We start from the raw sequence: 14063 nt of genomic DNA, 5'->3' as shown, positions 1-14063 counted from the left end.
ATGGAAATGCATTGCAGGGACTAGAGTTTATTCCATTTTAAAAATGTGGCTTTAATGTGGTTGAAATGACAGAAGGTATGCCACCACCTCAGTATGTTTTTACACACATTAGCGATTTCTTACAAAAGGCTCGTGTAGGTCCCTTGATGGATTTGCATGTTTTATTGGAGTTCTTCCCACTGGGTTCAATAGGACTTAACTTTCTGGAAAGTGCTCATGAAGCTCCAGGTAAATGAGACACAGAGAAGTCAAGGAACATGGCCAGGGACATTCAGCAAGTGAGAGGCTGAATCTGGGTGTCCCAGTTCTAGACTGGAGCCCTGAAGGTGTGAGAGCAGAAACTGTGTAGCGGGTGCATATGGCACATTGAGCACAAAGATTCTTAAGGGAGAATCTCAGGGCATTCAGCTGGACACACTCAGAAGCCTCATGCTCAGAAACCTTGTGTTATCCGGGTTCCTGATCATGGGGAGGCTTCTAAGCATGCTAAGCTGAATGTGTTTAGAATCTCCCTTCCGGCCTTCACTGAGAGCTTATCCACTGCTTGTGTCCTGTACCTAGAAAGGAATGAATCCATGTAGTTTTTTTGCTTGCCCTGTGCCTTGTCCCTCTCATTTCCCAGGGAAAACTCACTCTTTGGTGTTAAACTGGAGCAAACATCAATCTGGAGAAAACCTGAATTGCTGTTTGCGCTGATAGAGCACTAAAGAGCGGTTTTCCCCAGAGAAAAGCAGCGGGACAAGAAGTGTGGAGGAGCCCTGAAAGTGTGAAGGTCAGGAGTGGAAAGGGCCATGCAAGGACATTGACGATCTTGTTTAATGCCGTTTCGATACGAAGTGAAAACTTTACTCTTTGCACTATTGCGCAAATAAAATATGATTGTCTGGAAAACTTGAATTAGAGGTCAAAAATGCATTTGTAATAATTATGTCAAAGACTGGTGTTAGGGAAAATGCATGGCTTTGGAAGCCTACACTTCTAAAACAAGAAAGGTGTTTAATGTTAACTGCTTTTGGTTTTTGCTGTCCATGTCACACACTCAGAACTCTGCCACCGCTTTGCCCTTTACACAAGTGTTGCTCGGTCAGTAGGCTGAACCTTTGCAAACTTCTCACAAGCAAGTAGCACCCTTGGACCTTTCCCTCCTTCACTATTTTTTCTACTTTAAAAAACTGTTATTTCAATGAGGAAGAGTTCATTGTCTTGTTCAATGATGGAGTGGCAAGACAAGGCTCAGCCTGCAACAGATTCCAGTAGCTTGCTTTCCACAACTCAGGAAGTGGGGATTAAAACAGAGAGCTGGGCTGGGTAAACTCCTCCAGCTGCTTCCTCAGTCAATCGGAGTGGAGAAAGGAGTTGCAGTGTGTGACTAAAAAGCCGTCTTGTTAAAAAAAGCTGGTATTTCCTGGAGAGTTGTCTTAGCCCCCTAGCCAATCTTAGAGGGCACTCTATCCCCCCATTGCCCTCACCCTTCTGGGGTCCTTGTCTTACATGCTTCTGTACACTTTGATATGAATTGAATGAGATTAGTTTGCACCCATAAGAAATGGCCTAGCCCTAGACTGAAGAAACAATTGCCATGGTAAGGATGAGCACTTGCCAGCTAGTATCCATGGGGAGATGACAGATGGCATGTTCATTGGGTATCAAATCCTGATTTGATTGCACAAAGTTTGAGGGCAGGTCAGACAGTACCCATTGTTTATTAACTATTCGTTTGGATTTGTTTGTGGAGAGGTCATACAACGTTGCATTAAGTAATGGGTATTCAATCACGAAATTAAAAGACGCCTGCTTCTTGGGAGAAAAGCAATGACAAACCTAGACAGCATCTTAAAAAGCAGAGACATCACCTTGCCGACAAAGGTCCGTATAGTTAAAGCTATGGTTTTCCCAGTAGTGATGTATGGAAGTGAGAGCTGGACCATAAAGAAGGCTGATCGCCGAAGAATTGATGCTTTTGAATTATGGTGCTGGAGGAGACTCTTGAGAGTCCCATGGACTGCTAGAAGATCAAACCTATCCATTCTTAAGGAAATCAGCCCTGAGTGCTCCCTGGAAGGACAGATCGTGAAGCTGAGGCTCCAATACTTTGGCCACCTCATGAGAAGAGAAGAATCCTTGGAAAAGACCCTGATGTTGGGAAAGATTGAGGGCACTAGGAGAAGGGGACGACAGAGGACAAGATGGTTGGACAGTGTTCTCGAAGCTACGAACATGAGTTTGACCAAACTACGGGAGGCAGTGGAAGACAGGAGTGCCTGGCGTGCTCTGGTCCATGGGGTCACGAAGAGTCGGACACGACTAAACGACTAAACAACAACATTCAATACTCTCCAGTGTGTTTTCTCATCACTTTCCCTATTGCAGATGGCTAGTTTCATTTATTTATTGAAAGGGGGTTTGTTGCAGAAGAACATCAAATTGATTGCACAAAGTGAATTTGCTGGTACCTGATAGAAACCAAGCTGTGAAACAGCCCTGGACCCAGATGCAGAAGGAGGGGGGAGTTATTTATCTGTCACATAGCTTTAAGAGTATTGAAACCTTGTTTTGGCATCTGACTTCCCCCCCCCCCAGAAAGCAATCCAGGACAAACTGGGTCGGGAGCAGAAATGTATTGAGGTTATGGCTCTCAATGGGGACTTTAGCACTTCAAAATTTTAGAGGGATGAATGAATACCCTCTAGGAAATAGATCATCTCTTCATCTTCTGGTGGCAGTTATTTCACTAACAGCATTCAATTTTAGTCACGGCTCAGCAAGACTGGACCACCCAACCTGTTTCCAACACCAGAATTCAAGCAGAGTGCATTGGAACATGTGCAGAGTGCAGAGCCTTCAGAAAAAGGAAAAAGAAGGTGCTTCCACATCTAGAAGGCTTTGAAGAATGGCTTTAAAGGCAAAAGGTATGATTTCCAAGAAGGCTTGAGTCCTGACTGACACCATCTCTTTTCAGATATAAAGTATCATTGTATGCATGTGTTTATAGACCATTCAGGTGCTCCACAATAATAGAGAGCCCTTTGCTGGCTTGCTGAGAGCAATTTGCCATAAGCCAAAGTCAGTCCTGGCCAGCTGCAGAGCTACATGGGTTGCTCAATTATTTTGTTGTGATTTCCAATCTGCCCTGCAGTGAGGTTAGTAAAAAAGGTTACTCACTTCATCACACACTGAAAAGCAATCTGGCTGCCCGATGGAGCAAGCCTGGGTTTTCAAGGTTTTTTTTTTTTTAAGGGATTTCCCCTGGTGTGACATTCACATTAGCTCTAGTTTGGCACCATCAGCGGGATGTCTCATAATGGATGAGTCCTGCTATAGAGCACTTAGGTTTACTGGGAGAACTACCCTGCTTGTTCTTCTGGACCTCTCAGTGGCTTCCATTAACCATGATATCTTTCTGGAGCAGCTCAAATTGTTGGGGCACTGTTCATCACCATGGACCATGGGTCTTTTCCTGTGGTGTCCCACAGAGTTCCATCTTTTCCCCCATGCTATTTCATTTGTATTTAGAATACAATTAAGATAGTGGCAAAACAGCATTTATAGTGCAAGACAATTGCAGCCTTTTTTAAAAAAGCAATCTATATGAAGGAGTTGTCGTCAGGAGTTTTGGAGGGAATTGCTCACCGATAACGGATGAGCTTGAGGATATTCCTGGATCCAGCATTGCCACAACATGAGGCCCAGGTGGCTACTAGGGGTGTGTATTTCCAGTTATGGCTGGTTCACCAGCTACAGCCCCTTTTGGATGGAGACGATCCCATGGGGCGCACACCCCACTTCCTAGCTGCCCTATGAGGACTGCTGCTGCTGCCCATGCACAGCCTCCCACCCTACCCAAGACATTTTGGCACCTGAAGCAAGCCCCCAAAATGGCACTCTTCCCTCCTCGCCAGGGAACAATGGGTGAGTGATTATCTACATCAGGACCAAGGCGGCGGGGGGGGGGGGTCAGGATCTGGTGCCCCTGGGGATCCTGCCGCCTGAGGCGGTTGCCTCACCTGGCTTGGACTGGCCCTGCTGATTTGGAACAGTGCAAGAGCAAGGTTCGAAATCATGCTGTAGGGCAAGCTCCCTGCTTCAGACTATCCTGGCCAATGGGAGTTTGGATAGTGCATGCGGCCATATTTTCCCACTCTCACAATGGTAACTGGGTGACGTAAAAGTAAAGGGACCCCTGACCATTAGGTCCAGTCGCGGACGACTCTGGGGTTGGACCGCTCATCTCACTTTATTGGCCGAGGGAGCCGGCATACAGCTTCTGGGTCATGTGGCCAGCACAACTAAGCCGCTTCTGTTTACCTTCCCACTGGAGCGGTACCTATTTATCTACTTGCACTCTGAGGTGCTTTTGAACTGCTAGGTTGGCAGGAGCTGGGACCGAACAATGGGAGCTCAGCCCGTTGCGGGGATTCGAACCGCCGACCTTCTGATCGGGAAGCCATAGACTCTGTGGTTTAACCCACAGCACCACCCGCGTCCCACTGGGTGACCTAGCGATACCTAAAAAGACAGCTGTCCAGCTTCCTAAGGCGAAAGGGGCGAGAGAAGACTAGGGGGAGGGTGCCCTGTGAGTGGCGTTCAGACACACACACTGCATATGTTCAACAAACATGCACGAAGCGAGTCATGGGCCTGCATAGGCCCCCACGATGGACTACGTGAGAAGGGGGCTCCGCGTGTATTACTGCTCCTCCACAACCAGGAGATCCCGACTGTGCCACGCGGTTACATTTACAGCGTGGAATCGTGCGCTTACATTGGCGGGTGGGGAGGAAAAACGGGCGCAGACGGAGCCCGCTGTGAGACGTCGCGAAAATGCCGTTTGCTCAGCTTACCGCTTGCAGACTCTGCTGAGAGACGCAGCTGAGACTGCCTGGAAAAGGAACCGTTCTTAGGACCCGGGAAGATCCTCCCGGATGACTCCTTCGAATCAATGAGAGCCCTGGGAGGAGCCGGCGCTTGAGGCTCCCCATAAACCGGCCAATATCCTGGGCAGATGTTTTACAACTTCTTGCATTCTTCAGAGTTTGCTCAGGACGGGCTTTCCTGCCTGGCTGCGCTCTCAACATTTTGGGTTTCCCCCGGGTTGGTTGGACAGTGGAGGGAGGAGGGCGTGGAAGAGGAGGACGTTGACAAAGATCTGCGTGAATTTTCCAGGCGGGGGAGTTTTAAGATTATTATTATTATTATTCATCTCAAGGGGGGGGGGCTAATAATGCGATTCTGCCCTCGCCAGGAATCTCCACCAGGGCAAAGCGCGGAGAGGGCAAGGAAGCCCCCGCTCCGCAGGCCAGGAGGGGGCGCAGCGGCGATGGGGGGCTGAATTCCCGCGACACCTTCGGCAGGAGTCGCACGTGGAAAGATCCTGTCTCTCCAAAAGGGCTCCGGGACGCTCAGCCCGCAAACAGGGTCGGGGGCGGGGGAAAGAGAGAATAAATAACGGCAAAGCCCCAACTTTGGGGATTTCAAACCCCGAAGTCTTTGAGGGCGTCGCTCTCTCGTACCTTGGCTGATACTAACAATTGATACGATCAGGAGGATCCGTTTTGTGGCTTCCCCTAGATCGGTTGGGAAATTGTGAATCAAATCATAAAAGTTGCTTCACGAAGCAAAATAGTTTTTTTGGGGGGCGGAGAAAGGAGGTCTCCTGCTGCAGAAGATGCTGGGGCTGCAATAGAAAGCGCTTCTTCCCGCTTTTAAATGCCTGCCGGCTCGGTCCAGCATGGCTGTGTACGCCCTCACCGGCTTCTCCCTCGTCAGCCTGCTGAGTTTCGGCTACCTCTCCTGGGACTGGATGAAGCCCGGCTTGGTGGGCGAAGTGCCCGGGGACCCGATGGGGAAGCCTCTCCCGGCGGCTGGTGCTGCTGCTGCTTCTGCCGCTGTGGCCAGGCCGCCTCACCTCATCTTCATCCTTACGGACGACCAGGGCTTCCATGACGTGGGCTACCACGGCTCCGATATCCAGACCCCGACGCTGGACAGGCTGGCGGCCGAAGGGGTGAAACTGGAGAACTATTACATCCAACCCATCTGCACCCCTTCCAGGAGCCAGCTCATCACGGGCAGGTAAGGGCTCTGGGGCAGGGGGACGGGGACGGGACAAGCAGCCAGACCACCCCCTCCCAACACGCACACAAAGCTTCTTATCAGGATGGTGTGGCGTGTACCCCCCCCCCACCCGTCCAATAATTTCACATGAAACACCTGGCAAGTGTTAGGACACGGAATCCAAAAGGTAAGGTGAAGATGCCCAGGAGTTGGAAGGGACCCCAGAATCATCAAGTCCAGCCCCCTGCAATACAGGAATATGCAACTGTCCCATACAGGGATGGAAGCTGCAACCTTGGCATTATCAGCACCACGTAAAACAACAACTGGTATTATTCTGGGGGCAAGATCTACGTTAGCAACTAGATTTAAAATAACAAAAAACAGATTTCAGGCAATTAAAGTTTTGCTTTTGTTTCCTGGATGCTAAAGATACTTGGACATTTTTTTTTTTGAGTGGGGGCACAAACAATAACCCTAGCTGGGTAAAATAGATCACTTTACCAAAATAGTGAAATGCAGCGTGGTTGGTGTGTAGACAGGGTGACGATCCCTGGGAGGGGATACTCTCACCCCAACCGTTCAGTGAAGGCACAATTTCATTGGATGGCTTTAAACAAGTCATCACAGCTCATTCGCAGTATGGGGATCACGCTGACCTAAGAGTTACAGTTAGGATGAATGATACATGTAGTTTGAAAAGCTTTCCTTCCATTAGGAGTACCATAGAAGGATGTTTGTATGTAACAGGAGAAAGCACCAACCTTACCTCTAGACAGAGTAAGGCAGCTGCTTCTGAGATAGCTGTTTTGTGTTATCACAGAGGGGCTGCAGCAAATTGTTATTTGTTTGTTTGTTTGTTTGTTTGTTTTATTGTTGTATTTTTTTACTGCCAGGGAGGAAGAGAGGCATTTGCAGGATTCTCTGCCTGTAGTGTCAAAATAACTGGACCAGCCTTGCATCTTTTATGCTCCTTGGCATATGTGCGTGTCTGTAGTGGAGTCTTAGATAGCAAAATATCTTCAGTCAGCCCTTCCAAACAGTAGCTCTGTTTGGATGGAGAAATATGTGGCGTTTGAAGACCATGCCCTACCCCTCTCCTTTTAATTACAGTATGTCCCAAACGATTTATATGTTTCCATTTCCCTTAGCAGTAAGAGTGATTTATTTCCCCTCTTTCACTTTTATGAAGTACTTTGAGGCATGATCTGGCTTCTGTTATAAGAAAAGATGGGGCTGAAAAGTACTGTAGGTGTCAAGTGAAAAAAAGATCGCTTGCCTGCCAAGACACAAGAAGGAGAAAGCTGTGTAGAACCCTAAAGAAAACTAATTTTTTAAAAAGTTTCTATCAGGAATGTGCCCCTGGGGTTGCAATCCTGAGCTTCTCTACATGGATATACAGTCCATTGAAATCCACAGATAAATGCAGGGACTGTTGTAAATTTTGGTTCAGGAGAGGGGGGATGCAGGCTCTTTTCTGTACAGTACCGTGTAACATGAGGATAGAATTAGTGTTCAATTAATGGGCATAATAATTTACTGACTGGTTGACTCGGTCCGTGCCATTAGTAAGAGCCTCACAGTCTGCATTGTAGGTTTAGATGTCCATAGGTGGCACAGAAAGGGAAGGGTGGATCCTGACATCAAAACCCCAACAGTATTAATGGGTATGTGAATGACATTTTTCCTTCAGCGTCCTTTTCAGTGGCATCTATTTTGTAGGGAAGAAGAAATATAGCATTATGACAAAGTATATTGTACAAACTGAGATAGTTTGCTGAACAAAAACTCCCTTGGCCAACTAGAACAGAGCATCTAGAGAGAGAATATTACCATCATCATCATTATTTGTTAGTCGCTTTGTTCATGAAAATGATTCAAAGTGACTTAAAAACACAATAGGAAAAAAACACAACAGAAAAAAATCCAATGACAATAAACACAGTCAATAAAAAACTAAAATCAAAACTCAAATAAAAGACAAGTGTAGCAGATCCTGCTCCATGTGCATAGCCAAGCAGCTGCCCCCTCAAATAAATCAAGTAATTCAATAAAAAAGACTTAACTAACTGAGGTTCTGTGTCCACCCCAAGGGAATCTTGGCCCCATGGCCTGAGCAAAAGTCCTTGTGCAGGCTTCCACTGGTGGGACTACTTAGTTTAATCTGCCCCAATATATATACAGGTGAAACTCGGAAAATTAGAATATTGTTGAAAAGTGCATTTATTTCAGTAATGCAACTTAAAAGGTGAAACCAATATATGAGATGGATGCATGACATGCAAAGCAAGATATGTCAAGCCTTTATTTGTTGTAATTGTAATTATTTGTTGTTAGGCGGGTCAATTTTAAATGGAATGTAATTAATGAAATGTAATAGCGATGTTTATTTTTGTATTATTGTAACTATTTGTTTTATTACTGTGGAATTTCCAAAAGAAAGCATTTGTAAAATAAATAAAATAAAATAAAATAAGTTGCATTACTGAAATAAATGCACTGTTTGATGATATTCTAATTTTCTGAGTTTCACCTGTACATTAGGTGTGCCTCCAATTTGAGAATCCTGAATATGCAGCCATGGGACCTTTAATAAACATTCTCAAGTGCACCTAATGCCCTGCAAGGGCAGGTTTTTCCCTCGGGCACTTTGCAAATGCAGAATGAGCGAAGGACTGAACTGTAGTCTTTAACAATTTCCCTTTCTGATGCCCTTTCCTCTCCTCCTAGGTACCAAATCCACACCGGCCTTCAGCACTCCATCATCCGTCCCCGGCAACCCAACTGCTTGCCCTTGAACCAGGTCACTCTTCCCCAGAAGCTGCAGGAAGCTGGCTATTCCACACACATGGTGGGCAAGTGGCACTTGGGCTTCTACAGGAAAGAGTGCCTGCCCACTCGCCGGGGCTTTGACACTTTCCTTGGCTCGCTGACCGGGAATGTGGATTACTACACCTATGACAACTGCGACGGGCCAGGCGTTTGCGGCTACGACCTTCACGATGGCGAGAACGTGGCCTGGGAACAAAGTGGCAAATATTCCACTTTCCTCTATGCCCAGCGAGTCAACAAAATCCTGGCCGCCCACAACCCCAAGGAGCCCATCTTTATCTACGTAGCCTTCCAAGCTGTGCACACACCGCTGCAGTCCCCGAAGGAGTATATCTACCGCTACCGCTCCATGGGCAACGTTGCACGGCGAAAATACGCTGCCATGGTCACGTGCATGGACGAAGCAGTGAAGAACATCACCTGGGCGCTCAAGAAGTACGGCTACTATGAAAACAGTGTGGTTGTGTTCTCCACCGACAATGGCGGGCAGACCTTTTCCGGGGGAAGCAACTGGCCTCTGCGAGGCCGCAAAGGGACTTACTGGGAAGGAGGAGTTCGTGGAATTGGCTTCGTGCACAGCCCGCTGATTAAACGCAAGCGGAGAACCAGCAGGGCCCTGATTCACATCACGGACTGGTACCCAACTTTGGTGACCTTGGCCGGGGGCAACTTGTCCGAGGCAGACAGTTTAGACGGCTATAACGTGTGGCCAGCGATCAGCGAGGGCAAAGAGTCTCCCCGCATGGAAATCCTGCATAACATTGATCCTCTTTATAACCATGCTAAATATGGCTCTTTGGAGAGAGGCTTTGGCATATGGAATACGGCAGTGCAGGCCTCCGTGCGGGTAGGAGACTGGAAGCTTCTTACCGGAGACCCCGGTTACAGTGACTGGATCCCGCCACAGACTCTGACCAACTTCCCAGGGAGCTGGTGGAACCTGGAGCGCCTGACGGATGGCCTACGCAAATCCGTCTGGCTCTTCAACATCACTGCTGACCCGTACGAGCGCTACGATCTGTCGGACCAGCGGCCCGACGTGGTGAGGGCTCTCCTCATCAGACTCGTCCGCTACAACCAGACGGCCATTCCGGTCAGATACCCGGCAGAAAACCCTCGCGCCCACCCGGACTTCAACGGTGGTGCCTGGGGTCCTTGGGCGACAGAAGAGGAGGATGTGTGGGAGGGAGGACACAAAAAACTGAAAAATAAAAACCGGAAGAAGAAGTGCAAGATCTGCAAGCTGCGCTCCTTCTTCCGGAAGCTGAACACTAGGCTGATGTCCAACCGCATCTGAGGGAGATGGGGTGGTGCCAGACGCAGCCTCAAAGGGGTGCAGTTCCAAATAGAATCCATGGGGCAGTTTAATCCACCACCACCCTACCTAGTGCGTGAAATGGGTTGGGATGCTAGTCCACTTCTTTTCCACTGGAAGTAGGGCCCCTCCAGGTGGCCTTTTTATTGTGCATTCATTATGGTTTGTACTCACAAATATCTGGGGAGTTATATGCAATCCTGCTTTCAATACGGTTTGCACCTTCAACAGTTTTGGGGCAGACGGACTGCTTTGTTTCCAATTAGCGCACGTCCCGTAACTCCCTGCTGAAATCCTGCAACTTTTTATCCACAAATCTTCTGTTTTCTTTGTTTGTGTGGGTCTTGGTTTTCGTGCGCTATAGTGCAAGAGTGTCCCTCTAGGTGGCAATAATGCACTAACATTGAGGAAGCACTAATAAAGTGGAATGTTGCGTGAACAGTCCAGTATAAACCCACCACTGATGTACTATTATTGCATCAATGACATGTTGCAGAAAGAAATCCTGGTCTGGAAGGGCCTTTAATAAAGTTTGACCTAACCCACCTCACCTCCTTTTTTTCTTCCACTCTAGATACTCTCCACAACAATTCATATTTTTACTGGGAAACCCTCCAAGACTTGTAATCTCTAATCTTTGAGAGCCTGCTTAGCCTCAGCAGGTTCTGGAGACTGTCCCTTCCCTTCCCTTCCCTTCCCTTCCCTTCCCTTCCTTATTTCAGAATGTTCCAAACCCATAGTTGTCAAGTGTCATCATGATTAATGAACGTGTGTGTATCATAGTTAGATACAGTACCGCTATCCAGCAGCAGTCACGCTGAGCCAGGTCTTATCCACTACCCAAGGACCAAACTAATTGTACTCAAAATCACTGAAAGGTGTTTGAAAATGTCTGCAGCTGCTCTGTGTATGCATCATGAAATATCATAAATAATTTTAACTTATGTAATGCTTTTGTTCTGGGAAGGCGTCTGCAGGTTCTCCCCTCCCTCAAGGCTGCAGCCCCCGCCCCCGATCACTTCAGTGCATGTGGGCGGTGACACAGAAGACCTAGGGCAGTTATTTTTATCAGAGAGAAAGCAGAGCGCAAACTGTGTGAACATTTTACCCGAAATATACATAATGCCTAACATCTCGTAGGCAGGGACATCAGTAAAGGGTGAGTGAGCCCTGCAGGCATACAGTGCGCAGAAAAAAATGTAAAATGACTGAGCAATATTTACATACTGATCCAACTATCTCATCGTTTATGGAGAGAGAGATGTTTCCACATCTCTTTATTTAGCCACCAAGTACAAGAGATTGAGAGGAAGCCACAGCTCTGACGGAGCTCCTTTAACTGCCCGGGTTTTCTTTCTCTTGGGCCTGCCGCAGGATTTTCTTCCTCTTCCCGCATCCTTCAGTTCAAGGGCTTAAGAGCGTTGGCAAAAACTGCTTACATAAACCACTCATCTTAAAAAACTTAACATGAGCAAGATGTAGAAATATAATTAGTTCAAAAATCGTTAAACAAAGCCTGCTGCTGCTAAACTTTGGGAGCAGTTGCTTGAAGTCAGTGCTTTTTTCCTTTGGTAAAAATAAAATAAAATGAGGTGCCGTTATACGCCTATTGATGAAAGTGCTTGGGGTGTCTGCACAAATTGGGTGCCATGGGCAGCAAAAAAGAAAACAAAAAAGGGATGGTACTCTGTACCATCTCTGTCACAAAAATGCCCTGCTTAAAATGCACCTTCTTTACAGTGCACAATGAACTTGCAGTATTGCTACAAATGTAGTGATGCCTACTAGTATAGCCTGCTTTAAAAATATGGACTTGTTAGCATGTTAGCTGTGATAGCACAATAAACTCCCCTATATTTGAAAGCAGACAAGCAGAGGTTGAAGGCAAATAGGAAATGACCATCATGTATTACTTGCAGGTAGGGTTGGAATGATATGTCCATTTCTTTCCAATCTTAAATTCAGTTCATACAGTTTGCAGGGTTGTTGGGTGTTTTTTTTTTAAATCCTCATGAAAATTCTTCAGCATTTTAATGCAAATTTCTTCTAATAAATACACTTTTGTTCGAAGTTTTGATTTATGTACATATTAAGATAAGTGCAAATTTTGAAGGATGGCTATGCTTCAGTTCCCATACTTTTTCAGAAAGTGGGAACTGGATCGATTTGGCTTTGAATTTCTCCCCCATCCCTGCTTGCAAGTTTCCAGCGGCAGTGCTTGATTGACCATTGTGGGAGACGGGCTCTACTAGATGGGCTGCTGGTCCTGTTGCACAGGTACACAGGAAGCTGCCTGTTACCAATAGCATTTGTCCATCTACTTTGGTACAGTGGTACCTCGGTTTATGAACACAATTGGTTCCGGAAGTCTGTTCATAAACTGAAGCGTTCATAAACTGAAGCAAACTTTCCCATTGAAAGTAATGGAAAGTGGATTAATCCGTTCCAGACAGGTCCGCGGAGTACTCAACCTGAACTGTACTTAACCCGAAACATGGGTGTAATTGGTTCCGGAAGTCTGTTCATAAACTGAAGCGTTCATAAACTGAAGCAAACTTTCCCATTGAAAGTAATGGAAAGTGAATTAATCCGTTCCAGATGGGTCCGCGGCGTTCGTAAACTGAAAATTCGTAAACCGAGGTGTTCATAAACCGAGGTTCCACTGTACTGTCAACAGTGGCTGGCAGTAGAGTCTCAGGGTTCAATGCAGCAGCCTTTCTGAGCCATGCCTGGAGACACCATGGATTGAACTTGCTTGCCCCAACAAGACAATTATTTTGATCTTAACATTTCAGAAGGAGTACCGTTGACCCATTGAAGGAGTGTGGTGGAGTCTCCTTCTTTGGAGGTCTTTAAGCAGAGGCTTGACAGGCATATGTCAAGAATGCTTTGATGGTGTTTCCTGCTCGGCAGGGGGTTGGACTGGATGGCCCTTGTGGTCTCTTCCAACTCTACGATTCTATGATTCTAAGTAGGCATCAAAGCCTGCAAACAGCTGAAAGGAAAACAAAAATCGCCACCAGAAAACAAAAATTAAACTATTCCCCTCTTTCACCCAAGAATCTGCATGCATGTAAACCAGGGATTGCTAATCAGTTCAGGGGTGTGATTGTACACCTTTCTGCCCCCTGAGACACACTCCTGATTTTGGCTTGGTTCAGAATGTACATGTGGGACTGTGTGTCATACAGATGTAAATAATACCAGAACTGTTAATGTGGGCTAACCAGCCCCATGTTATACATGAAGGGGTTAATACCATAGAGTAAGCTGTTTTGCCAGGCTTAGCTATGTTCACTTCCCCTCACCTTGGGAGGAACTAGGTAATCAGGCCTTCCCGGTCAGCCTGAGAAGATCAGCTTGTGAGGAGGCTGGAGTTGGTTGCTCCAAATGGCTCTCACAAGCCACTCTTGGGTTCCCATACCAATAATTTAGGAACTTTCACCACTTGCTCAGTACATAACAGTAACGAAGGTAAGTTTTACTGCCTGGGCAACTTTCTGAAGCGCATGAATCTGACCTTTGAGGAGTTTGTAAGTAGACCATTTTTAATTATTATTAGCAAATGTCTTTTTCTTATGCCGGGGGAAGAGGAAAGCTTTGGAAAGAAACTTGTTAAGGGGACATTTTGAATGGGCACATGCTTTAAATGCCTAGCAGCCTATATTTCCACACTTTGCGGCATATTTTGTGACTTTAAATCTCTACTAGGCTCCTCTCACCAAACAGTACTTGCCCCCAACTTGGCTCTTGGTTTCCAGGAAAATTATCCTTGATATTTATATTGGCAGTTAAGACATAGGACATCTGCTTTATACTTGCCTAGTTGGCACTTCAGGCTTGAATGTGGCCCCCCAGACCT

At 46.6% G+C, this 14063-nt stretch overlaps 1 protein-coding gene across 1 annotated transcript; it reads left to right on the top strand.

Moving 5' to 3' along the window:
• The first annotated feature begins 4446 nt into the window (after positions 1 to 4446).
• On the top strand, positions 4447 to 10746 carry ARSI (arylsulfatase family member I). The gene is made up of 2 exons (XM_035105663.3): positions 4447 to 6072; positions 8785 to 10746. Exons 1-2 carry the CDS (start codon positions 5729 to 5731, stop codon positions 10181 to 10183), a joined length of 1743 nt encoding a protein of 580 aa, XP_034961554.1. The 5' UTR covers positions 4447 to 5728; the 3' UTR covers positions 10184 to 10746.
• The last annotated feature ends 3317 nt before the right edge of the window (positions 10747 to 14063 follow it).

Source organism: Zootoca vivipara, chromosome 2, assembly GCF_965207765.1.
Source record: "Zootoca vivipara chromosome 2, rZooViv2.hap1.1, whole genome shotgun sequence".
Classification (NCBI taxonomy): Eukaryota; Metazoa; Chordata; class Lepidosauria; order Squamata; family Lacertidae; genus Zootoca; species Zootoca vivipara.
Note: the sequence above shows the minus strand (reverse complement) of the source record. Positions and strands in the feature narration are given on the sequence as shown.